Raw genomic sequence first — 25181 nt, 5'->3', positions numbered from 1 at the left:
GGCAGGGACTTTTGTTCTGTGTTTGTACAGTATCTAATATAGCGGAGGTCTATGACTGGGGCTCTTAGATGCTACTGTAAAACAAACAACAAACAATAAAGGCTAGGGCAGAACCAGAGCTACTGTAACTTGCATCTCCTGTAGCCATAACTCATACAGGGCTTGTGACAGTGGAAAAATCAGGGTGCAGGTCTGCCTTGATTATGTCTGCTCCCACTTCAGTCTACCCCCTGGAGTGCCTCCTATGCCAGGGCTTACGTGGAGGCAGTGCAGAAATTGCAAAGCATCTCTGCACTGGGTAGCTGAGGGTTGTTCTATGCAAGGGGATGTATTGTCCCCTTGTAGGTGGCACAAAATGGCCACAGCACTCAGATGTGCAGTTCAAGGTTTCTGTCCTGACTTTCAAAGCCCTGAATGGAATTGGTGCTAGCTACCTGAGAGATTAAATGTCTCTCCTTAAGCACAACCTCCCATAACAGCTACCCAGCACCAGAACAGTAAATGTTGACCAGTGGAAAGAAACTTGTGACTGTGGGAGACAGATCGTTCATAGATCAGAACTATGAAACTCACTGCCAGATGAAATAAGAATGACCACTAACTTCTCTGTATTCAGTGCTAATTGCAAACCCCACCTCTACAAAGAAAAATATTGTTGTTTCTCTTAGCCAGTACTATGTGGTATGCTTGATGGGTACCAATGTTAGATCCTAGACAGAAAAACAATTAAAGCTGTTTGCACTATTCATGCTGAACAACTGATCAGACTTGGTTTTTATTTATATTTTTATGACTTTCCCATGAATATATTGTGATTTTTATACATGTAATCTTTTTGTAATCTTTTGCTGGGAAAGTGAATATACTTGTTTGCAAAGAAACAGATACCTGTAGTCTCACAAATAAAAATTCTTCTCCAAACATTCACATGAATGAAACCCAGTTGCACAAGTGTGTGAGGGAAATTAAACAAAAAACCCAAACAAATATAGCTGCCTATGATTTTCCTTTTAAGACTGAGCCCATGATTAAACTTCCTCCCATTATCTCAAGTCTAGTTATCATTGCCAGAACCCTAGCTGGCTGGGAGCTTTGTTTAACAATCTGATATTTAGAAATATTTTTCCCTCATTAGAAGTAAATATGTTCATAAAATAAAATAATGAAAATTTCTTTCACAAGGTTTAAATATCGTAAAATTAATTTATATGAGGAATAGTCAAATAGGATGGTCAGCATTAGAGAATGCTTTCCAGGCATTCTCTCCCATCACCCCAGAGTCCTACTATTCTTCCCTTGGCCACAGGTATGGATCCTGGATTTCCCATGCAATGTGATTCTCTATAGTAAGAAAAGGTCTAGGATACACTGGGTTTAGCTAACATGCATTAATCTGATCTAACCTTGACTTTTCCCTAGTGTAGACACAGGTTAACACCTTACACCTCAATTTTGTGGGTTTAGCAAATTGAGGCCAATCCTTACCTCAATTTGCTAAACTGAAGTAAAAGATACTAGCCAACTCCAGCCTAATCTCAGTTTATTTTCTTATTTATTCTTATAGTTCTTATTTTCTATTTCTTATTTATTCTTATAGTTCTTATTTTCTATGCAAACTCTGTGATCTTTGTAGAGAGAAAGGGACAAGAGGAGACACTGCCTACACCATTTCTTTTCCCCTCAGAGCAGTTTGGAAGGCAGCCAGGGTGGAAAATCTATGTCAGCATTTATTTGTGGCTCTGGAGAGGAGCTACGAAGGAAAATTCATACTCAAACCCAATCCATTGCATGTGGGCCTGCTGAGCTTCCAGGAGCTCTCTCTATGGCTGCCTTTTATACCTCTAAGATATTAGAGACACAAGGTAAGCAATGTGATATCTTTTATTGGACCAACTTCTGTTCGAGAAAGAGATAAGCTTTTGAGCTACACAGTCTTCTTCAGGTCTGGGAAAGTTACTCAGTGTCAGATAAATACAAGGCGAAACAGATTGTTTAGCATAAGTAACCATTCTAAGACACATTCAAGGTGAAGTGGCCTCTTAACACCTTTGCAGTCCTAGGATGAAAAAGGGAGGGTTAATGGGTTACAGGGTGTTGTAATAAGCCATAAATCCAGTGTCTTTATTAAGACCATTATTTTTAGTGTCTAGCAAAATTAAAAAATTAAGCTCCAAGGCTAATCTTTTGAAGGTGTTACATAGGTTTCCTTTGAGGATGAAGATCAAAAGGGCAGATATTGAGTGATCATTTTGTGAAAAGTATTTATCCATGTTTGATATGGTGTTTTTGTCTTATTTTTCTGAGCCAGTTCTTTCCAGAGCCTAGTGCTTGATTGACACTAAACAATGCCCCATATAATCAATTTATCAAGACTACCCTTCACTGTAGTTGAATTGTCTTTGATCTCCAAGGGACTGAACTTCTGCTCTGGAACCTGATACCAAACTAACATGGAGAATTAGAATTATTTTGCTGACTCCACCTCAAAGAATTCTTTCACAACAATGACCACATTACCACAACTACCGTGTCCCCACCGACAGTCATCAGAAAAAAGAATCATCTAATTGGACACCCCACAGTGGATGAAACCACACACTTGATTATATTGATTGCTTCAGGGGAAAAAAATTGACTGTGAAATTCTTAACAAATATCACTTCCACCACAATCTCTCCACTGTCAAGAGGGCGTTTATGCAGTCCTTGAAATCCAACCATTATATCAGCAAACAAAGGGGTTGCCATCATAGTTCTCAACTGTGATGAGTACATTGAGGACTCCAACCAAAAACTCTGACACCATCCACTATAGAGAACTCAAAGAAGACCTCCCACATCACAATTCACCCAGGAATTTTAACAATATCAGCAAATCCTTCCCCAAACAACTCCAAGAAAAACTTTACAACCTTGTCCCCCACAAACCCACCCCAGGGACCTTCAACATGTTTCCCAAGATATATAGACAAGGGAACTCAGACAGAGCCATCATATCTGGCCAGGTCACTCTCACTTAAGAAATATCAGGACTTATAGAAACCATTTTCAACCCATTCACCACACAGAGGACCAGCTTCTTCCAGGACTCAACCGACATTCTCCAGAAACTCTACAATATTAACAACCACCCTCAGAACACAATCCTTGCCATCATGGATGGCACCTCCCTATACACCAACATTCCTTACAATGATAGCATTTCTGCCTGCTTCAAATATCTACAAGACAACACTCAGATATTCACTCCAAACACTTTTCATCATCACCCATAACAATTTTACACTCAACAACACACACTTTGTCCAAACCATGGGAACAGCCAGGAATGCTAGGGATGGTTCCCCAATATGCCAACCTTTTCATGGGCCACCTTGAGGAAGAGTTTCTGGACAAATGGATCATGAAACCTGTCATATACCTGAAATACATTGATGATATTTTCATCCTCTGGACAGATGACCTAAATTCCCACATGAATTTATGGTGGAAATATAACTACCATCACCCATCCATCAAATTCTCTCCAGAACATTCCCTCACTGTCACCTTCCTGAACACTACAATCAGCTACAACATAGGAACCCCACAGACAAGTATATACAAGAAACCCATGGATTACCACATTTACTTTCAAAGATCCATTAACCATCCCAAACACACCAAGAAACCAGTTACCTAAAGCCAGGCATACAGATTCACAGAAAATGTTCTGAGGAGAAAGTCCAACAAACCTTAAACACACTTAATTTCACCAAACAAGGTCATTTCACCAGAGAAGCAGATCACACAATGGAAAGGGCCACCTAAATACCCTGAGAAAACTTGCTTCATACATAAGCAAAAAACAAAAAAACAAACCAACCAACCACTCCTCCAAACACACACTCACATCCCTTGTCATCTATCACCCCATACTGGAACCCATACAGGGTACAATTAAACAGTTACAACCCATACTCGATGGGGACCACATTCTGAAATAAATCTTTCCTAAACTCCCTCATCTGGCCTTCAAACAATGCTTCAACCTCTCCAAGCTCATTGTCAGAAGTAAGCGCCTCACAAACCACACCGACCAACTCAAAGTGGCACCAGACCCTGCCATGAAAGATGCAAAACCTGCAGCTATAATGATCAATATCCCTCACAACACACCTTTCAAGATCCATGAGCCCTACGTATGCCTATCACAACATGTGGTGTACCTCATTGGGTGAAATAAATGCCTCCAAACAACAACTATCACTACACTCTTGAATAAATTAAGACACAAAAATGATAAGACAAAAACACCATATCAGCCATGGCTGAATACTTTTCACAAAATGATCAGTCCATATCTGACTTCTCAGTCCTTGATCTCAAAAGAAACCTGCACAACACCTTCAAAAAATGAACTTGGGAGCTTAGACTCCTAACTTTGTTAGACACTAAAAATCATGGTGTTAACAAAGACACTGGATTTATGGTCTATTGCAACAATCGGTAACTCACTAACCCCATTTTTTTTGTCCTATGACTGCAAAGGTGTTAACAGGACTATTCACCATGAGTGGTCTCTTAGAATGTGTGTTAAGTATTTATGCTAAAAAAAATCTGTTCCACTTCATATTTAGCTATGACACTGAGTAACTTCACCAGATCTGAAGAAGAGCTCTGTGTAGCTTGAAAGCTTGTCTTTCACCAGCAGAAAGTTGGTACAATAAAATATATTACCTCACCCACCTTGTATTTTTAGTATCCAGGCACCAACATGGCTACCACCACACTAACTCTAGAATAAACAAGTGTGTTCATTGTTCTTTGGCAGATTCTTTAGAGGGGTGCAATGAGGGGATTGGTGCTCACAAGAGGTGCAAGTCAAATATTCTTTTTTGGCAGCTGGTTCTGCCCCCATGCTGATGAGGTAAACAACTCTTAACATGGGGTAGGGTTTCATGCTAGATCACAGAGTCATAGACTGTAAGGCCAGAAGGGACCATCAAGATCATCTAGTCTGAACTCCTACACATCGCTGCCAACTAAACCTCACCCACCCACACCTGAAATAGACCCATAAGATGACTACTGAAGTCTTCAAACCATGATTTAAAGAATTAAAGTTACAGAGAATCCACCATTTACTCTAGTTTAAACCAACATGTGACCCATGACCCATGCTGCAGAAGAAGGTGAAAAACAATCACCATAGTCTGTCAATCTACCCTGGGGGGGGGGGAAATTCCTCACCAACCTCAAATATGGCAATCAGTCAGACCCTGAGCATGTAGGCAAGACAAGGAGGAAAAGCAGTAAACATCTAGACAATCTTTTGCTTAGAACCAAAGGAATTATTGTTTCACTCCGACTCTCCCTTTAAAAGAGAAATGAAGTGATGTTCACTGCCCTTTAAGAAGGGTTTTGGCTTCATATACAAGAGCAAGTGGTTTATGATGATCCTAGAAGCCCTCACTGCAATTAGTTTCAGGATATACTCATGGTCATATTATCATCCATATTCATCTCCTAAATCATATAGATCTTAAAATAAGTTGGACTCCGGATTGAGCAGTCAGAAAGACTACTGTGAAACAAAGTGCTGAGAATTAAGTTTTGGATGTAAAGTTTCTGGGTTCTCCATCACAAGACAAAAAATTACACTTTTTCAAAAACAGTTTTCTCTCTGGCCCACACATACCCACAATATCAGCCATAAGCTCCACGATGCACTCATCTCCTAAAGCCCATGGGCGCTTACCATTGAAATGACCATGAACACCTCTGAAAAGGAAGAGAAACAAATGATGAAAATGTATTCTGTTCCCTTTGGTACATTGCTAACAACACTAACTCAGTCCTCCTCAATATGGGGCTTGTTTCATCTGAACACAGTACATTTATTATACCACATGAGCACGTAACAAATAGAGTCACCAACAAACAATGCATTTATTGGCATCTAAGAGGGGTTTTAAAGACTGGAAAACATCTAATTCAAAATTTTGACTAACAAAACAAAGACAAATAAACCCCAAAATGGATGTTTTGTTTAGAGAACCACAAAGGGTTAGATAACACCTTTGTCACAAGTCCTATATAAAGGGGCAGTACATAGTTGCACTGTCTCAGGAGCAGACTGGGTACAAGATCGGAACTTGGTGGGGCTTGCTGTGTGTGTGGAGAAGGGAAGTAATCTGTACCAGCCATATACCTGGCATAGCTGTGCTGGCTGGTGCATTGGAGTAGGCACTTCCTATCCCTGCCCACCAACTCCACACACATGTGCAGAAGGGAGACTAGTGACCCTTCAATGCTGCTTTCCCACCTGCATTGCTAACGACAATTCTGGTAGCCAGTGCAGGGGAGTAAGGGATGCTTTTTACACTCCCTTACTCTTGTGCATGGCTGCATAGCATAAGGCACAATCTAGTCCAAAAGCAGCATTTACATTGAAGGGGGGCTACATAGGGTGGAGGGGGAAGGACAGAAGGATTTCCTTGCTGTTTGGTTACAGCAATCCTTGCCAAAGATCATTTAGAGCCTCTTTGAATAGAAAAAGTTTGCCCACTTGAATTCATCATATTGTACAAAATGACATGTATGTGTATGCTGTATATTCAGGGGTGAACCTGCTCCACCAGACATTTCCTTTCTTCACCCTAAAAAATTATTCAGAGCCATAAAACCCCAGATACAAATGTCCTTTGAATTTTGGGGGGTTTATGAAACCATAGCTGGTATTTCTAAATCATATTTTGAAAATTATTCCTTTCTTTATGGGGACCAAACCAAACCTCTGGAGCATTTGGAATCTACATCTGAATCTGAACTACATGGCTGGAAGTCATCTCTGCTACAAACACTGCAAAAAGATAAGTTTGTAAGGTAACCAATGTACTTATAAATCTACGCATGCAAAATTGCAAATGTTTAATCACAAAATCAGTATATGAAAAAATAACATTGGTGTTCATTTAAGGGAATTTTATTCCTGGACTCATCTCTCATACACTGTATAATTTTCCTGCTTGCTGAACACCAGAAGGCACATGTGGAATCTGAAATACCAGACTGCAGGTGGCTGAACTGAAAAAGAATAAAGCTGCCTCAGAAGAGGAACTGGGCCAGTGGAGAAATGGGTGGAGAACAAGAAGAACCAGAAGCTGTGACAAAAGTAAAAAAGAACCGTGGTCTAAATAAACTTTCAGAATTGCAGCAGGCTTATGATGTTCCCCCAAACTCAGCAGGAGCCTTCTGGCATATTAATGCATCAGCAAACACATTGTATGAACCAGCCAGCAACATCAGAAGGGCTCATACCCTTTCCCACCTTCTTTAAAATGTTTTCCCCAAGTAGCTCCAAACCTTCCCCCGATCAATTTTTGTCCTGCAGCACCCCTCTTCCACACATATATGGACTTTTTATAATCCTATGGTTTCTGACTGACATGAGCGACTTTTACACTTCAGCAATTCACTGGTTCAAAGTAAAGAACAATTTCTGAACAAAGCAAAGACTTGTGTTACCTATCTCATCCTCACTTTGCTCAAGAAGAGCAAACCCCTGCACTGTCCCCTATGTAGATGCACAATGGAGCAAAGATGAGCAAAGACACTGCCATCTCCCTCATCTTGTTTACAAGAAGCACAATCTGGCCCTAAGATACTAAATGAGAAGAAATCTAACACTGAGACCAGAGGATATCACTACCCCCAGTGTGGATACAATCATTATGGGCTAGACTAAAACATCTTTTCCCAGCCTTAAAATTAACCCCTAAAGAAATAATTGTAATAGGCATGGTTCTTGTAGGTAAGTAATATTTCCAGTTTGATAGATGAGGAAACTGAGGCAGAGATGCTAAGTGACCAGTGGTTTTGGGACAGAAGAAGTCAGTCTCAGAGCCAGGAGGATTAATCTGAAGGAGTTCCTAGGCTGGGCTCAGTCCATAAAACAATTTCTCTCTGTCTCTGTGCAGAGGATAACAAGTAGACAGCCATCACTAACTTCCCTTCAAAACTCATCTTTATGGTAGGATAGCAACCAACCAAGCTTTAACAATACAGATTGTTGATGGGAAAACAGAAGGATTTTCCTTGGGCTGAATTACCTCCATGTCCTCACTGGATTTGCAGTTCTGAAAAGGGCACCCTTTACATGGTTGAGTGGAAAGTGACAACAACCTATGGCAGGTTTCAGAGTAGCAGCCGTGTTAGTCTGTATTCGCAAAAAGAAAAGGTGCCACAAGTACTCCTTTTCTTTTAACAACCTATGGGATTTTCTTCTTTTCTTAGCTTTCTCTCTTCGATAAACATTAATGTCCTCCTAAGGTGAATTTACTGGTGAAAGATCTCTTCCCCAACATTCAGCTCTGTATCAGAATTCCAGAACTAATTTCCAGTTTACCCAGAAAACTGATATGAACCTTGAACACTTTTTTATTTTATTTTGGGAGAAAAAAACCCCTGGAAATAAAAGCATAATGGAGAATGGGAGAAGCAGTATTAATTATTATTATTCATATTATTATGGAACAGCTTTCAGCCTGTCTCTTTCCTGATGGCCAACATAAATGCTAAGAGACAAAAATTATTACAGCTAAAATGGTACTTAAGGCATATTCTTGGCTCCTTTTTTATTTTAATCACATGGAACTCTGTAGCCTTTGCTGATGGCACAATACATTCTATTACACTTAGGTTGTAAAATTCTATGCTCTGCCTCAGAGAATTTATCTTTCTGCATATTATGCCACCCCATTCCCAAGTCTGGTAGACACTGGGGATAATAATCTTTAAGGATATAGTAACAACTGCAGTTCTCATGGCATTCCGCTCATTGGACATAGATAGCCTACTGTCTCAATTTGTGTCCACTCTACCCTTAGGTAGTGACAGAGATTTTAGTGGAGGTACCCGAATAAATGAATGCATGCCTGGTTTATCAAAGCACAGGAGAAAAGCTGATAGAGAACCATTGTGTAGACTACAGTGAGTTTCTCACTGAGCAAATTAGTATTTATGCAGTTGCTTGTCTGTTTGCAATTTGGCATGACATCTTAATGCCTTTTTCCCTTTAAGACCTTTGGGGGCCTGTCCCCCAGCTGATTATTTCCCTACGGAACTTTAAATTTCCAACTTCAAGGGTCTTCTGGTCTCATCCAACCTTGTACAAGAGGGAGAGAGAGAGAGAGAGAGAGAATCTTCTCCTGTCCCAATCATCTACAAATAAAAGGAAGGATCTTCCTTCACCAGTGTTTTATATCAGTTATTTTATGAGCCAACACATATATTTAAATTTTGATTATAGTTTCAGGCCCAGGTGTGTGGGGGGGCCTATAGCCTGAGCCCCACCACCCAGGGCTGAAGCCCTCAGGCTTTGGCTTTGTTCCTGGGCAGTGGGGCTTGGGCTTCAACCCAGGGCCCCAGCAAGTCTAATGCCAGCCCTGGTGACCCCATTAAACTGGGATCGTAACCAGTGTTCCCTCTAATTTTTCCCACCCATGTGCGGAATAAATTTTGTTACGTGCCCCAATATGGAGGTGGTGTGTGACAAATCACATAACAAAATTCATGGGCTGTGGGAGGGGGATCAGGGCTGGGGCGGATGGTTGGAGTACAGGAGTGTGAGGGCTACAGTTGTGTGGGGCTAGGGATGAGGGGAACAGGGGTGGGGTAGAGGATCGGGTGCAGTGAGTGAGGGCTCTGGCTGGGGGTGCAGACTCTGTGGTGAGGGCACTCCCATTGTTACCTACCAATCACACTGCAAAACTAGCATTGTAACAGGAACTAATGAAAACTGCCATTCCTTGTCTACAGTATTCTTATTACTCCCTACCTCCATCCACACAAGTCTGAACTTGGTGCATGATTATTTGCGATGTATGAACCAAGAGAGAAGGCTGGTTGAGTGCCAATGGCCAAAGTACTGCACTGATTCTGATATCATAAAGCTGCCTCAGCTGTCCATGAGGCAAAGAAGAGATTCTTTGCCTTCGCTAAAGCATCTACTAATTCTCTACCAGCTCATTTTTCTGGGGACATCAACAGTTTGGTTAATCCTGCCTGTCCTCACTGGGGGGTTGATTCAAGAACCCTCCATTTGTTGACTTCAGATCTTGCCACCAAGTGTCTATGCTGATGGCAGCAGATCTGTTAGTTGCTACTGATAATTGCTGGCGGCAGGGTGTTCAACAAAGATCAAGAGTTTAGAAACTTGCTTCCACTCACTTCATCAGAAATAGTCTGAATTTGTTGATCTTCAGAGAGCACTAAAAGGTTCATTTTCCCATCTTTAGAAAGTGGATGCTGCAAGAAGAGTAATATTTAGGGAGGATGGAGTATTTTTCATCACTGTGCTGGTGTAATTAAGTTACCAGCATATTTGGGAGGATTGCTGTTAGTTCCCTGTTTTCATATTTGCTTGATTATTTTTCAGTGTCTGATTAGGATGCCTAGAGAGTGAGATGGGCACCTTTTAACTGTTTGTATAAAGGAAAATAAATAATAAAGGATTCAGGAAAGGGACAGGAAAGTTAAGGGGGTGCAAGTGAGTGGGGGCAAAGGACCTAGAAGAAGAAAAGGAGACTCGGGCCAGTGAAAAGGAGAAAGAAACAGAAGACATGGAGCAAGTTGGAAAGGGCCAACATAGGAGGGTAAAGAGAACCAAGGCAAGAGAGGAGAAGTTTCTAGTCTCTCCCCAGATCCTAATCTGTTTAGATGCTTTAATTACATGCAGCTTAAGATATTTGCTATTCTGCCACTATTCTTGCCGCTACTGGGCAGTGTTCCTTTGCTGCTCTTGCTTACCTGAGAAACAACAAAGGCACTTCAATGAGTGAGCACAGTTTGAATGGACTAGCTTTGAAGTTTATTGAAAGAAGACCCAAGACACTAACAACCTGATAGAAAAGGCGAAGTACTGCTTTACAAGACAGCCAGGATCCCTGAGAGTACTGCTTGTGTAAAATATAGATTTACTTGCTTTCATAAGGATGCATCTAATTTGCATAATGTTACTTATTTGATTCCTTTTATTTAGTTGTACTACCTCACTTATCCCCCACTGCAAAAATCTTACATTGCCAACATATAGGCCATTAAACAGCCATCAGTTGTAACAACCCTCAGACACTACTTACTTGGCCTGGTGTTTACCTAGTTGTGCTTGGTAACCTAAAGGTAAAAGGCACCATAAACCATTTTGAATGGCTTCAACTATCTACATTCTATTTTTATTGTTTTTTTTTTCTTTTGCATGCTGGCTTCTCCAAGTATAAGCTTCTCTACTCTGTTCTATTTTGTACTGACCTTATTTTGACATTCTCATTTGCCTTAGGTGTCTCTATAGCTAATACAGTGATATAGTTTTTTTTAACTTTTTGCTATTTACTGAGTAAGGTGTTTTGGGCCAAATTGTATTTTTCGCAAGAAGCCTTTGTAGATTTGTTCCCTCTATTCAGAGGTTTGGAATCATATTTACCCAGATTTTTTTTTCTAAGACTCTAGGTTTTGTTGTGAAGGCATTTTTGATATTATGAAACCTCATACTCCATCACCTTTCCTTTTGGATGTTTATATTCATTAAGCGGGAAAAAATCCTTCATTGTCACAAAGACAAACAGAAGAATGGAAAGCAAACCAACAAAAAGGGATAGTGAGGGAGCTGAAATATGCTCTCTCTGCATCATTTTACAGAGAATAGTCTATCTGACTTTAACCTTTTGAAAGAAGTCAGCCGTTTCCATGATAAAGTACAATAATCATACAGAAATGGACAGGGTTGCAATTTTTTTTTTAAATGAATACAGAAACTGCAGAGCTGTGCTCAATGAATAGCCAAGAGGAAAGAGTGCTTCACAAAGTTCAAATTCATTCAGAACAACTCCCTCCTCCCCTGTAAGAATGCAACTAGCTATTGTAAGTTCTAAGCCATGTTTATTAACTGTAACTTTCATCTTTTAAGGAGTAAAACAAGGAAGTGCAATGTTTCCACATTTACAGTGTAATGTATATAATTATGCTTCTGTAGCAGCCAGTTGCCTATTGTAGAAAATTTATCCAATTAGTAGAACCTACCTTCCCCAGTCAACCTCCCCACCTTTCCTATGACCACTCACCAGGAACTCATATCTGTTCCAGTCATACCCTTGTGATGTGCCCCAGGGGTACCCAGAGTTCTGAGGCACCTTACCACTACCTGCCTTCAGTATGAAGCATACTTTTCTGTGCCTGTGGTAGCTCAGCTCCCTGAAATCAACAGCTTCTGGTCACACAAGCACTGCCATCCAGGTCTCTGCAGACTTCACTTTTTCTGTGCAGGCTAGTGATAGGAATACACCAATCCCTGAGTGCTCGGAGTGCTCCTTGCAATGTCCAGCCTTTAAGCACTAAACAAACACTCACAGAAATTATCAGATAAGAGGTCCCCAAAGAAACTAAACACACCAGCTTGTTAGAGTCAACGGAAGTTCAGCTCCAATAGAACATTACTGCACTGATACATGTATAGTGAAAACACCCAGAAGTTAATTATCACAGGATAAGATACAAGAGATAGCCAATGAGGACAATAGAAACAAAGGATTACGTAAAAAAGAAACACAAAAAGCAAACCTGGGTCTACACTTCTCTATGGTTACCTTTCCTATTTAATAAAGGAGATTTTTCCCCTAGGATTCAGTCTTTTGCAGAGCTAGCTGGGTTTCAGTCAAACTAGGATCCAAGCATTCATGCCTCAGGGAATGAAAAAAAAATGGTGTCTTTTTGCCTTTGTCTTATACCCCCAAAGTTTTTTATTTTGTCCCCAGAGTCAGGATGTGGCCCTCCTCCACTGGAGTTTATTTTCTAGTATCTTGTAGTCTCCTGTTGGGGCAGCTGTGGAGAGAGATGCCTGTCTCTCCCAGCTCCGGAGTGGTTGCAGAGAGAGACACCTGTCTATGCCAGCCAGGGCTGCTGTAGGGAAACAGGGCTGGGCGTGCCTCTTCAAATCCCCAAACCTATTTTTCCCTAACCCCTTACCGCAGGGTTTGTGAGGTCCCCATAGAGCTTGGTGTAGGTGACAGAATCATCCCTGTGTGTGACCACAGCTCCCACTAGTGTTATTATTCCACCACAGCAGTCTGTGGGCTGCCTCAGCTTTTCTCTCGGGCTGCCTCAGCTTCATCATGGTTTTATATTTATATATATATATATATATAAAGTTATATCATCTAGGGTTTTTTGTTTCTACTGGTGTTGCACATCTGCACATTACCTCGATATTGGTGTTGCACATAACAAAATTCATTCTGCACATGGATGGAAAAAATTAGAGAGAACTTTGCCTGTAATGCTTAATCAACATAGCTGACAGAGAGACAGGTGAATCAAAGTCCTTTGTTTGATCCAAAACATGTTTGTCATCTCTGCCTTGGATACAGATTTTAAAACATAATTTCAGTACCTATACACAACTCCTTAAATATCATCTGTACAAACATCTCACAATGATTATGAGAATCAGTATGACAAATTTGTATTAGATACCGCCCCCTTGACCCTCTTTGGATAAATATCATGAAAGCAATGTGTTCAGCATAGTGAGTCTGCCAGGCCTGTTAGGAGTTTCTGTTATGGAACAGTGAACCTTTTAGCCGTTGGCACTGATGGGTTCTTAAGGTCAATATACTCTACCCAGTAAAACTGTCCTTTTTTCTTCTTTTCCCAAATAACTCAGTCATCTGGTTATTCTCTTTCCTTCTAGTCTCCACTCCGTCATTATTATTTATCCCTTCCCTCTCTCCCCTGTTGCAGTTGCCCAGGTATATGTTGGACACTTCATAAAGCAGGCTAAGATTCCACGCTCCATAGAGCATACTATCTAAATTTACCTGACAATCCCTTAGGGAAGAGGAGAGGGAGGAAAAGAGTGGCAATAAGGTAACATGAGAATTCAATAGTTCAGTTCCTTTTCTCTCTCTTTCTTGTTTCATATATTTTCTCCCCACATGTTTCACAAGTAAGTTTTTAGGTGGGATTGAATGTGCCATAAAAGAAGATACAGAAATTAGAGCAGGTTGAAAAATAGGGCCCCCACTTCCCCATGGAAAATTTTGATTTTTCACAGGGAAAAAAATGCTGAATTTTCTAGTGGAAATAAAATTAAAAATTTTCACAGAAACGATAGATTTTCCTTAAAAATACTTGTTTAGCTGCAAGTCCTGGTGAAAGAAAAAAGGATAGAAAAATTTTGACTAGCCTTAATAGAAAAGTTTGTATGAAGAAACACTAGAAGATTGCAATAGTTGAAGCAGCAGATAAAGGTGTGGAGAAGGGATTTGGCTGCTAAAACAGAAAGGAAGGGACAGACTTCAGAGATGTCTTTGGGAATCTTCTCCTCTGTCTTGTCTCTCTCCTATTCCCTCCCTCTAACTTCTTCCTTCTTCTCTTCTCTTCCTCTTCAATTTTAAAGTGACCCTAGTTCCCTTAGTTAGGCCATTGATGGTGGGAACTCTCCAAGTGTTTCTACATCAGATCCACATTGGAAGCACTTGCACTACTTGGTATGGCTCTTTGCACTTTTACTATAGTACATGCAGTGTGGTTAGCAGAGCTGTAATGTGCAGAGAGACTCTCCACTCATAGCAGTGGGGCTACTAGCTGCAACAGAAGGAGGTCCCCTTTTAGTCACCTGATATAGCTGTTGTCTTTGGATATCATTGTTCTCAATACAGCTGGACAAATTGTGAGCCCAGCAGCTGCTGCCTTACTATTTATTATTCAATTGAAAGTTTAATTAGTTTCTAATAAATTCCCCTTTTAAGCAGCACATGGAGATGTTTGTGAAGTCCCCAGTACTGTAATTTATCCAGCTTTTCTTATGCCAGGTCCACTCTGTGGTGCTAGTTCTAATCCATGTTTGGCTGCTTGCTCAGACTCTGCTATGGACAGAAAGTTTGTTCTTCCCATACAGAATGAATTTTCAGGCATGGTATAGGAACAGCTGGGGGAACAGCCAATGCTAGCGGTCATACTACCTGCACTGAGGGCCATCTCAATGGGAGTTTGCCTATTTTAAGGATTGTTGGGATGAATTATGAGCAATGAGGAATACTAATAAGAACATCGTGGTATCATGTATCATGTATATCAGCAAGCAGCCATAATTATATGACTATGTGTACTCTCTATGACAGGTTTCAGAGTAGCAGCCGTGTTAGTCTGTATTCGGAAAAAGAAAAGGAGTACTTGTGTGACTAACAAATTTATTTGAGCATAAGCTTTCGTGAGGTGAAGTGAGCTGTAGCTCACGAAAGCTTATGCTCAAATAAATTTGTTAGTCTCTAAGGTGCCACAAGTACTCCTTTTCTTTGTGCTCTCTATGTAGAAGCACAGCTAGAGCTTGAATGGAGCAAGCTGAAGTCTGTAATCTGAAGATCTTCCAGGTGAGCCAAATGGGAGCCTCCCTATGGCTTAACCAATGAAAGCCAGACTAAAATGGTCTCCTGGAAGTTTCTCTTTGCCTATTTTCCAGCTCACACCTTCTAAAGAAGATTTAAATTTTGCTAGGAAGAGACTGAATATGCTTTATCTTTGTCTTGGGAATGGTTTGAACATAATATTCTCCTAATAAAATATTTTCAGGCTAGCTCTCCAGATAACATAAAAGGTTGCCCCCTGAAGCAATGAGGGTTAATGTTTTACATATCCTTTAATTACTTACCTTCTAGCCCACATATCCAACTCTTCATCCAGGTAAGCTTTAACTTTTTTTGGCTGAAGTCCAAGAGAATTCCCAGCAAAGTATATGCAGCTTTCATTTTCATTCACTAAAGTTGAGTCGGCTGGGAGGGGAAAAAATAAAACAGCTCAATTATAACTGTACCATTATTCAGACAGTTGTATCATCCCCTTCCACTCGAAAGAAAGCCAATTTCCTGATCAATGAAAAGATCAAATAAATGTATTAAAATACATGCTAGAAACACACATTAAGGTTACATTTCTTTGTGCAGTGATTTGATTTTAGGGCTATAGAAAAATAGATTAAATGACTAGAAAATCTCTTTTGCTTGGTTTTGCAATACTTCATTGAACTGAACCATTAGCACATTTGTCAGAAGTAAAGACAACTTGGGTAACTTCTTAATTAAACCTTAAAAGTCTTTTAAAAAGCATAAATCAGACAGCAATTTTAATCTAATCTGTTTTACAGATACTCTGTGCCTGTTTTTCATGCACATTCTTTTTAACATGAATGATAAAGTGGTGTAAATATTATTCACACTTCTAAATTGGTTCTATTAACTGTTCCTTTGTTATCCAGGAAGACAATAATAGTCTCACTGAGACTAGAGAAAAGAATCTTATTCAGAATTTAGAGCTGTAAATCTCATTAGTACGCCTTAAATTCCAATCAAGCATTAAAACAGGTAATGAATTAAAAGCTAAACTGCTCCTCTGTACTGCAGTCCCCTCTTCAGACAAATGCCCATTGGCTACTAATGCAGAAAGCTAGCCCTATCTCCTTCCCACATTGTTCTACCTTTACATCTGTTATCCTGTGGATTCTCTTTTTTTGGTTATCAATTGCATATAGGGCTTGGGCCTGGGCTTTTACCTTTTAGACATGAAATTAGACGAAGGTTTCTAACCATCAGAGGAGTGAAGTTTTGGAATAGCCTTCCAAGGGAAGCAGTGGGGGTAAAAGATCTATCTGGTTTTAAGATTCTACTCTATAAGTTTATGGAGGAGATGGTATGATGGGATAATGGGATTTTGGTAAGTAATTGATCTTTAAATATTCAGGGTAAATAGGACTAATCCCCTGAGATGGGATATTAGATGGATGGGATCTGAGTTACCCAGGAAAGAATTTTCTGTAGTATCTGGCTGGTGAATCTTGCCCATATGCTCAGGGTTTAGCTGATGGCCATATTTGGGGCCGGGAAGGAATTTTCCTCCAGGGCAGATTGGAGAGGCCCTGGAGGTTTTTTGCCTTCCTCTATAGCATGGGGCATGGGTCACTTGAGGGAGGCTTCTCTGCTCCTTGAAGTCTTTAAACCATGATTTAAGGACTTCACCAATGTATGAGCTATTGAGGTTTTTCGTAGGAGTGGGTGGGTGAGATTCTGTGGCCTGTGCTGTGCAGGAGGTCGGACTAGATGATCAGAATGGTCCCTTCTGACCTTAGTATCTATGAATCTATGAATCTTTAATGCCACATTGCACTGTAGTGGCTGTCCAACTATGCTTGCTTTTCAGCACCATATTAATTATTCCACAACTTCTCTGACTAGCATATTGTAAAGCCATGACATTGCACCAGTCACTACTATTCCCCTTGCATTCACAGAGCTCTTCATTTGAATAGCTTATGCTACTACTTAGCTCTCTATGTAGCTGTTCTGCACCTCCTTTTCTTCACACCATTGGCCATCAAATTATTTCTGGAGGGGCTTAGAGGGATAGGCGTGGGTCTGTATTGCAGTATTCCAAAATACTGAAGGACTGTTGCTAAGCACTAGAGCATAATAGTAACAAAAAGACAACTGCAGTTAAAACATGTGCCCTTACATAAGGCTGAATATAAAACAATATATTCAAATTCATTAGATAAGATATAGTAAGTGGTTTCCAGACCTACTTGAATGATTCCAACAGGTCAGATTTAATAACATATCCTTTTGCACACAGAAGTATAACATTGCTCTACATATAATTTAGAGATGTGTTTCTAATGATTTAAGGTCACCTTTAATCCAAGACCAAGAGCAAGTGGTCTTTCAGTGATGTTCTTTCTAAATGAAGGGGAAATATATACTTTTTTCATTAGCCAAGGAGGAGCTACTGGCTATGCTGGTATATTATAAAGTTATATGCCTTGTTGTAGAATGAAGGGTAGATGGTCAAAGAAGAGATTAGGAGGTTTACCGTAACCTTTTGATATTTTCTTTAAGAAATTATAGTTCAGCAGTTTCAAGATGAGGGCATCCCAACAAAGGAAGTATAATGGAGACTATGCAAAGAAGTGCTTAGAAGTCTGAATATTTATCTAACTTTTCTGCTGTCATCTCACTCCACTTGTTCCACTCATCCATATTCTTGCCAGACTCCCAGAACAATGTGCCATGGAATTAGTCTGTTGGCAGGTTTTCATTTGATTTATATAGTGCAAACAGTTATTACAATGTACATTATGATGAAGTTAAACTATCATTATGATATTTGACACTTTTTAGAGTACATAATATTATACCTGTCTCCTATGGATGTTCTCATCTCCCTCTTTCAAGACTATGTTAAAACCTCATTGTAATGTTTTATGTAAATATATAAAGAATACTTGATGGCTAATATCTGTAATGACATTTATCTTCAGGAGCGAGTTATCTAGGATCCGCTCATGCGTGAAGCTAAATGTCAAGAAAGATCAGTCATAGTATATCTATACAATGTAAATATTGTTTACCCTGCTGTTCTTCAGGACAGGGGCTGTATTTCATGACAGTTTAAAAAAAATGATAGAGGACTCAGGATGTGTGAGAACAATGGGTTCTGAACACTGTTAAAACTTTTACTGCCTTGTATGTTGTTGTGCCATCAACGAAATATGTAACAGTGCAGTCTTGGGGCCTAGATACCATGGTGAATGGAGTTGGAGGTTGGGGTGGGGAGGGAGAAACAACAACATTACAAGTGTGTTAAAATAGAGAAAACAGAATATAGAAATCTCCTTATAGTTGTGTGTACAGAAAAGATACTTTCTTGGACTCCAAGTTGCTGAGATACTAAGCCGATAGGTGCCCTAGAGATATTTGGGACAGAGACAAAGAGAGAGAGGGCTCCATATTCATTTGCCTCTCTGCTATGCATCGTGGGGGAAACAAGAACAAAAGCAGGGTAATCAGCCCAAAATGGGAGCAGAGAAGAAAGCAGGTGTTCAGAAGTATCCCCCAAATGTGCATCTGTCAGAAACCCTCTGTGCAAACTCCATTTCAGAGCAGATGGACCACAAACAAATATGTAACCTGCTGTTAAACTAAAATATCGATGATGTGGGCTCAATCCTACTTCCATTGAAGTCAGTGACAAAACTCCTATTGACTTCAAAGAGAGGAAGGATCATTCCCCACCTGCACATACAGAGAACTAGAGTGGATATCCCTCCATGCTCTGTAACTCAGAGGGGTCACAGAGTGCAGCTTTGCTAGGGAATATAATGACAGTATGGAAACAGAAGCAAATCATGTTGCCAGTATTTAGGATGAACAGGAAGGAGTAGGAAAGCAGAGATACTTTCATAAATTTGTCCATAGATTCATGGAATCCCCTCTGTCTTCTACCATGGATCTCTACTTAACACACAGTTCAAGGACTCACCTTTACTCCATATTCCCCTGTGTTTTCTGATGTGCCACCTGTACCTGGCACTTGCAGAGGAACATGCAGTGGATTATTTGGTAGCAGTTTTGTGGGCAAATATTTATTTCTATGTGTTGTTACACTGAAGATAAACAGAGTGATTTATTTATTTCATAATGGACAAATTTTGCAGAAAGAAGCTAGTTATAGATCTACTAGGTTTCAGCTTTGAATTTTTCTTGAATTGTTTATTAAATGTCTCCAAGTAGCTTGAAACAGCAGGAAGGAACAAGTTTGCTACGCAGATTTACAATGTAAGGAAACAGCATGATGTCCTTGAAGCTTCTAGAATTATATTGATTTGAACTGGTGTGCACTTTGTGCTTAGACTTGCTTATGGGAGATCTGAAACAGATTTGGTTTCCTAAACCAAAACTTAGATGATAGTAGGTGTGCTGCAAAGGTGATTATTTTGATTTCTCTTTATAGAATTTCAGTACCAACATATCCTTTCAGACAGCACCCTGCTACCAAGCATGGCATTGGTACTGGCTGCATGGGGGTGAAGGGTCTGTGTTGACAGTCACTACTAACTGAAGGATCCTTTGTGGACAAGAGTGGTTGGAGGTGGGAAAAGATTAACTGAATTATTAATGACGCTATTATCATCAGGGATCCTTAGTGAAACAAGAAACCTGCTCACCAGCCCTTGCAACTGATGTTTTATACTAATCCTCTCAAGATATTTTACACTAATCCTCTCATAAGAAACCTTATTGGAAACATTTACCATTTAGAACATTCACAATTTAAATTTTAAAAAAATTCCAACATGTCCCCTATGGATAGCAGCATTTACAATTTTCCTCATTTGAAAGATTTTGTTATAAAACTATCATTACTGCATCCACAAATAATATTCACTTACTCTTGTGCCGGTATTCAGCTACCAGATCCATGGTGCACATATGAACAGAGTAAATAACAATAAATAATCACAAAACTCATATATCCTTCCCATGCCCTTCTCTGAGCTTTGCAGTACATTTTGTCCACTCTTGTTTAGATTGTAAACTGTTCAAGACAGGCACTGTCTATGTTTTGTCTTGTGTACCACTCAGCCTATTACTGGCACTTAACAAAAAACAAGTACCGGTAATAGCCTCCAATTACGCACCTGTCAATATGAAGCAGTTGGATATGTCCAGATTATCATTCCTAACCTTTGAATAGGAAGTCTCCTGTAAGATGGATTCATTTCTGTAATGATGGTTCTACTGTAACCACTTTGGGGAAATTGGTTTTTTTTCTAAACCATGTTTTAAAATAAGAGCCTATTTCAATAACATTATTCATCCTGAATAGTAATTTACTATTACAGCAGTTCAATGATTTACATGAGATTTGTTGTTATTAATATCATGAGAAAAGGTATTAGCATTGCCCTACATACATTGGTCAAGATGATGCACACATTATTAAAATTGTACCAGTTTTTTTGCTCGCCCTTTAAGCTGTAAGTTTGTCACTCATTTCTGCTTTTGCTGGTCCCAAGCCTGACATTCAAATGCTACACGTCTGTCTATAATTCAGAGTCCTTTCATAGAAGAGAGAAAATAATGCAAAAAATTAAATAGTTATTTTATTCTTCAATTACTCACTTGAATTTAAGTATTAGCATCCTTTCTTTTTTAGCTTCGCACCTTTGCTTCCTATGAATATCTATTGATGTGTATGATGGCAAGATTGTTTGACGAAACAGGGAATATTAATTTAATATTGTAAAAATGTTGATAAAAGAGACTTTTCAGTATATAATTATGAGTTTTCCCATAAGAAACCTGATTCTAATACTTACGTTGATCCAGTCAGTGGAACAGAAGAAACACATTGTGATTTTATCCAATCAAAAGAGTTTAAATTTCTAGTGCTCACAACGATTTGTTTACAAGCAAACTTCAGACCAAAAATTATTCAGATATTTAGTGATTAATTTTGAATTACTATATTTGCGAAAGTCTTGCTCTATTTACAGACAATTCATGAACAGAAAAAGAGGAGCAATTGTTCAAATAAATTGTTCATACTGAATTACTGGCCCACATGAATCTTTTTTCTTAAAAGATAGCCCTGTATATTTCCCTTAAGATCCTGTATTAATTTCCTCTCGAGTCCTAACAATAAAATATTATATACTCTAACATAACATATATATGGTCTCTTCCATTACCACAAAATAATTGTAACAAAATACATAACACTAAATTATGTTGTACTGAAGAAGCAATCACGCTGAGCTGCAAGGTCTTAGAGACATTGCAGTTTCAATCCACTAGATAAAAATTCTTTGCCTATAATTTTCAATCAGTTACTATATTGTTCAAAGATGCTGAATGACAGCATAAGCATAATGTAAATTCTGTATTTTCACATTTAATTCAGGATGGGAATGAGCATAAAGCATTCTGTGTCAGAATAAGCTGATGGATTGATTTAGCAACACTGAGGACGTACTGTGCTCAGACATGTCTGCAATTGCTCCATTATCTTATAGGTGACAATTTCCAAAGATTTATGAAAAAACATATGCAAAAGATGTAAAACTCCCCAATAGAAGTATGATTCTCACTTGGAGGTAGATCCTTGACTTTTGGAATATGGAAACATTCACGGAGGTGTTTCAGCTCATCTTCTTCATCTAAGTGGAAAGCAAGTTTCTGATCCGCTGGATTGCATCCTAGCTGTGAGGCAGTTAGTTCTAAAACGGTCACTGGGAACCCATCAGAAGATGAATCCATTTTCCAGTCATTCAATTTCACCTTAAAAATGAAAAACATCATAGTTTAAATTCTACAGGATACATTATTCACTAAGGGCTGATAAGAGACCACTAATGCTGATTTAGTTGACATAGAAGATTTATTTGATTCCAAGCTTTTATAAAGTGAAATATTTGAATGTGATGGCAAACTACAATTGATCAATTCAAGCATTTACAAGACAACATATTGCTATAGCCCCAAATACAGATACAGTGCTGTTTCCTCTTTAAATTATATCAGCAGCTTCTAAATTCTATCACTGAACTGACAGCGGTAACAAGTTCTATAGTGTCATTCACATTTGCAGAACTCAAAGCCAGGGGCAGCATTATTATTTTATTGTTTCTTCAATCTGTATTCTGAAAGAGAGCAGGTGTGTAGCTACATTTGAAGTTGTTTTCCAGTCTGTGCAATCTTCAAACACTTTCAGCTTTCTCACTTACTGAAATAAATAAATAAGTAATGAAAGTGAGAGAAAGAAAAAGGAAACACTGATGGCAGACAAAGGCACAATTGGAAGTTATGTTTTCTAGAACAGGATTTGAAATAATATTTCACTCTTACTAGACCACATTCCAGTTTGTTTTTAACATTATACTTGCTCTTGAGAAAGAGGGTGGGAAAACACAGGCCAAGCAGTCAATGTGATAGGCCATATTTTCCAGAGTATGCAAACCACAAATGCAAAATCTGCAAACCCACTAGTCTTCACATGAAAAACAGAGAGTCCTAGAGGTGAAGTGTTTGGAGCATAAAAAACTACCCTTAATACATTTTTGATACATTTTCACAGGCTTATTTGAAAATTTGGCCTAACAGATATTTTGTCAAAGAATATTTGCCTTTGAAGTACTTTTTTGTGAATTAACTATTATGTACTTTATGGGCCAGTTCTTACCGAACCCCTGCTATGTTCTGAAGCACAAGGAGCACTTGGGAAAGACTGACTTAATAAGCTAGTTGGGGATTGGCCCAGTTTAAAGAAATCTCCAGGCAGCTAGAATGCACTCTACGTCACTCCCTTTAACGGCCCAAAGAAAAGGCTTCTACAATTACACACAAGACCAGATCAGCTCTGAGAATTAGGGAAAGAAAACTGGTTTAAAGCCACCTTTCCCCAACCCCTCCAGCTGTACCAAGCAGAACTCTGCTGCAATTGAGAACTGGGCCTATATTCTTCCACTCTTCTTACCTACATATACCTCCAGTAAAAATTATTCTACCATAGAGTAATATGGCCAAATAACCTCCAGCAAGTTCCTCGCTTTATTGATCTGGCTTCATCGTTCCATAAACCTACAGCTACTACAGTGAAAGGGGTCATATTAGTTAGATAGATAGACAGAAACTCAGCCAGACACAAAATCAGTACAGATGAGATCTTATCATCACAGTGCACCATTTGGATGCTAGAGGGGATCCACAAAGGCATTCAAGTGCCTAAGACTGGGGCTTAGGAGCTTAAGGCCCAGTTTTGGCTTCACTGTGATCCATAAAACTGCTGCCAAATGCTGCCTAAACTCAGTTGGTGCCAATGTTTTTAGGGTAAAAATTCCCCAGGCACTTGTGTTTCTACTCTGGGCATACACCCTATTGCCTTACTTTAGGTGTCACAATGCCTAAGAACCAGAACATTTCACAAGCTGCGGAAGACAGACATTCGGCCACCTAGGCTGTCTGCGGGGCCCAATCTGGTAGCTGTGCTAAGGCTGCCTACTGGCTCGGATCCCATTCAAAATCTGGCCAGAGGATGAGGTGGTAATATAACTGTTAGTCTCATAGTTAGAACACTTGCCTGGGATGTGGGAGACAGGAGCTCAATTCCCAATTCTCTGCCTGAGGTGGAGGGGAGGGGACAGGATTTGAACAAGGGTCCCCCTCTGTCATAAATATAAAGGGAAGGGTAACCACCTTTCTGTATACAGTGCTATAAAATTCCTCCTGGCCAGAGACAAAACCCTTTCACCTGTAAAGGGTTAAGAAGCTAAGGTAACCTAGCTGGCACCTGACCCAAATGACCAACGAGAGGACAAGATACTTTCAAATCTGGAGCGGGGGGAACAAAGGGTTTGTCTGTCTGTGTGATGCTTTTCCTGGGAACAGATAAGGAAGGCAGCCTCAGAACTTCTGTTAAGTTAGTAAGTAATCTAGCTAGAAATGTGTTAGATTTCCTTTTGTTAAATGGCTGATAAAATAAGCTGTGCTGGATGGAATGTATATTCCTGTTTTTGTGTCTTTTTGAACCTTAAGGTTTTGCCGAGAGGGATTCTCTATGTTTTGAATTTGATTACCTGTGAGATATTTAAAATCCTGATTTTACAGAGGTAATTCTTTTACCTTTTCTTTAATTAAAATTCTTTAAGAACCTGATTGATTTTTCAGTGTTCTTAAGATCCAAGGGTTTGGGTCTCTGTTCACCTGTACAAACTGGTGAGTATTCTTATCAAGCCTTCCCCAGCAAAGGGGGTGTAGAGCTTGGGAGGATTTTGGGGGAAGATGTCTCCAAGTGGGCTCTTTCCCTGGTCTTTGTTTAAAATGCTTGGTGGTGGCAGTATACTGTTCAAGGACAAGGCAAAGTTTGTACCTTGGGAAAGTTTTAACCTAAGCTGGTAAGAATAAGCTTAGGAGTTCTTGCATGCAGGTCCCCACACCTGTACCCTAGAGTTCAGAGTGGGGAAGGAACCTTGACACCCTCCTCTCAGAAGAAGTGGTTCCTCAATTTCTCCTGTTGACGCTGTTCCACTGTGGATAAATAATGATGTGGATAAATAATGTTTGGAGCAGGGGGACTGGACCCAGGATCTCCCACCTCCCAAGTGGATGCCCTAAGTAATGGGCAACAGAATCATTCTCACAGTCTCTGGTCCAATGGCTGTCCTTTTGTGGATACATACTTAAATGGGTTAGAAAGAACAAGAATTATTTGGTAGCACAGTGGTTAGGGCACCCACCTTGGAGGTAGGCGATCCCAAGTCCAGTCCCCCTTTCATTAATTTACCCACACTGGAACAACTTCAAAAGGAGATGCTGAGGG

The 25181-nt window shown here is 39.7% G+C and overlaps 1 protein-coding gene across 11 annotated transcripts in view; it reads right to left on the bottom strand.

The window, feature by feature from the left end:
- Nucleotides 1-25181, bottom strand: part of KYNU (kynureninase) — a 118203-nt gene that overhangs the window by 73328 nt on the left and 19694 nt on the right. For all 11 annotated transcript variants that reach the window (XR_006277918.1, XR_006277919.1, XM_043505074.1 and 8 more), the window contains exons 2-4: nt 21955-22144; nt 15685-15805; nt 5680-5762 (exon numbers count right to left, since the gene is read on the bottom strand). Coding sequence is in view for 9 of the 11 variants with exons in the window: in XM_043505074.1 (XP_043361009.1) it covers nt 5680-5762; nt 15685-15805; nt 21955-22144 (394 nt within the window). In the remaining 2 variants the exon portion in view is untranslated. The remainder of the gene's footprint in view (nt 1-5679; nt 5763-15684; nt 15806-21954; nt 22145-25181) is intronic.

This window comes from Dermochelys coriacea, chromosome 11 (assembly GCF_009764565.3).
Source record: "Dermochelys coriacea isolate rDerCor1 chromosome 11, rDerCor1.pri.v4, whole genome shotgun sequence".
Taxonomy (NCBI): domain Eukaryota; kingdom Metazoa; phylum Chordata; order Testudines; family Dermochelyidae; genus Dermochelys; species Dermochelys coriacea.
This window is presented reverse-complemented; position numbering and strand designations above follow the sequence as displayed.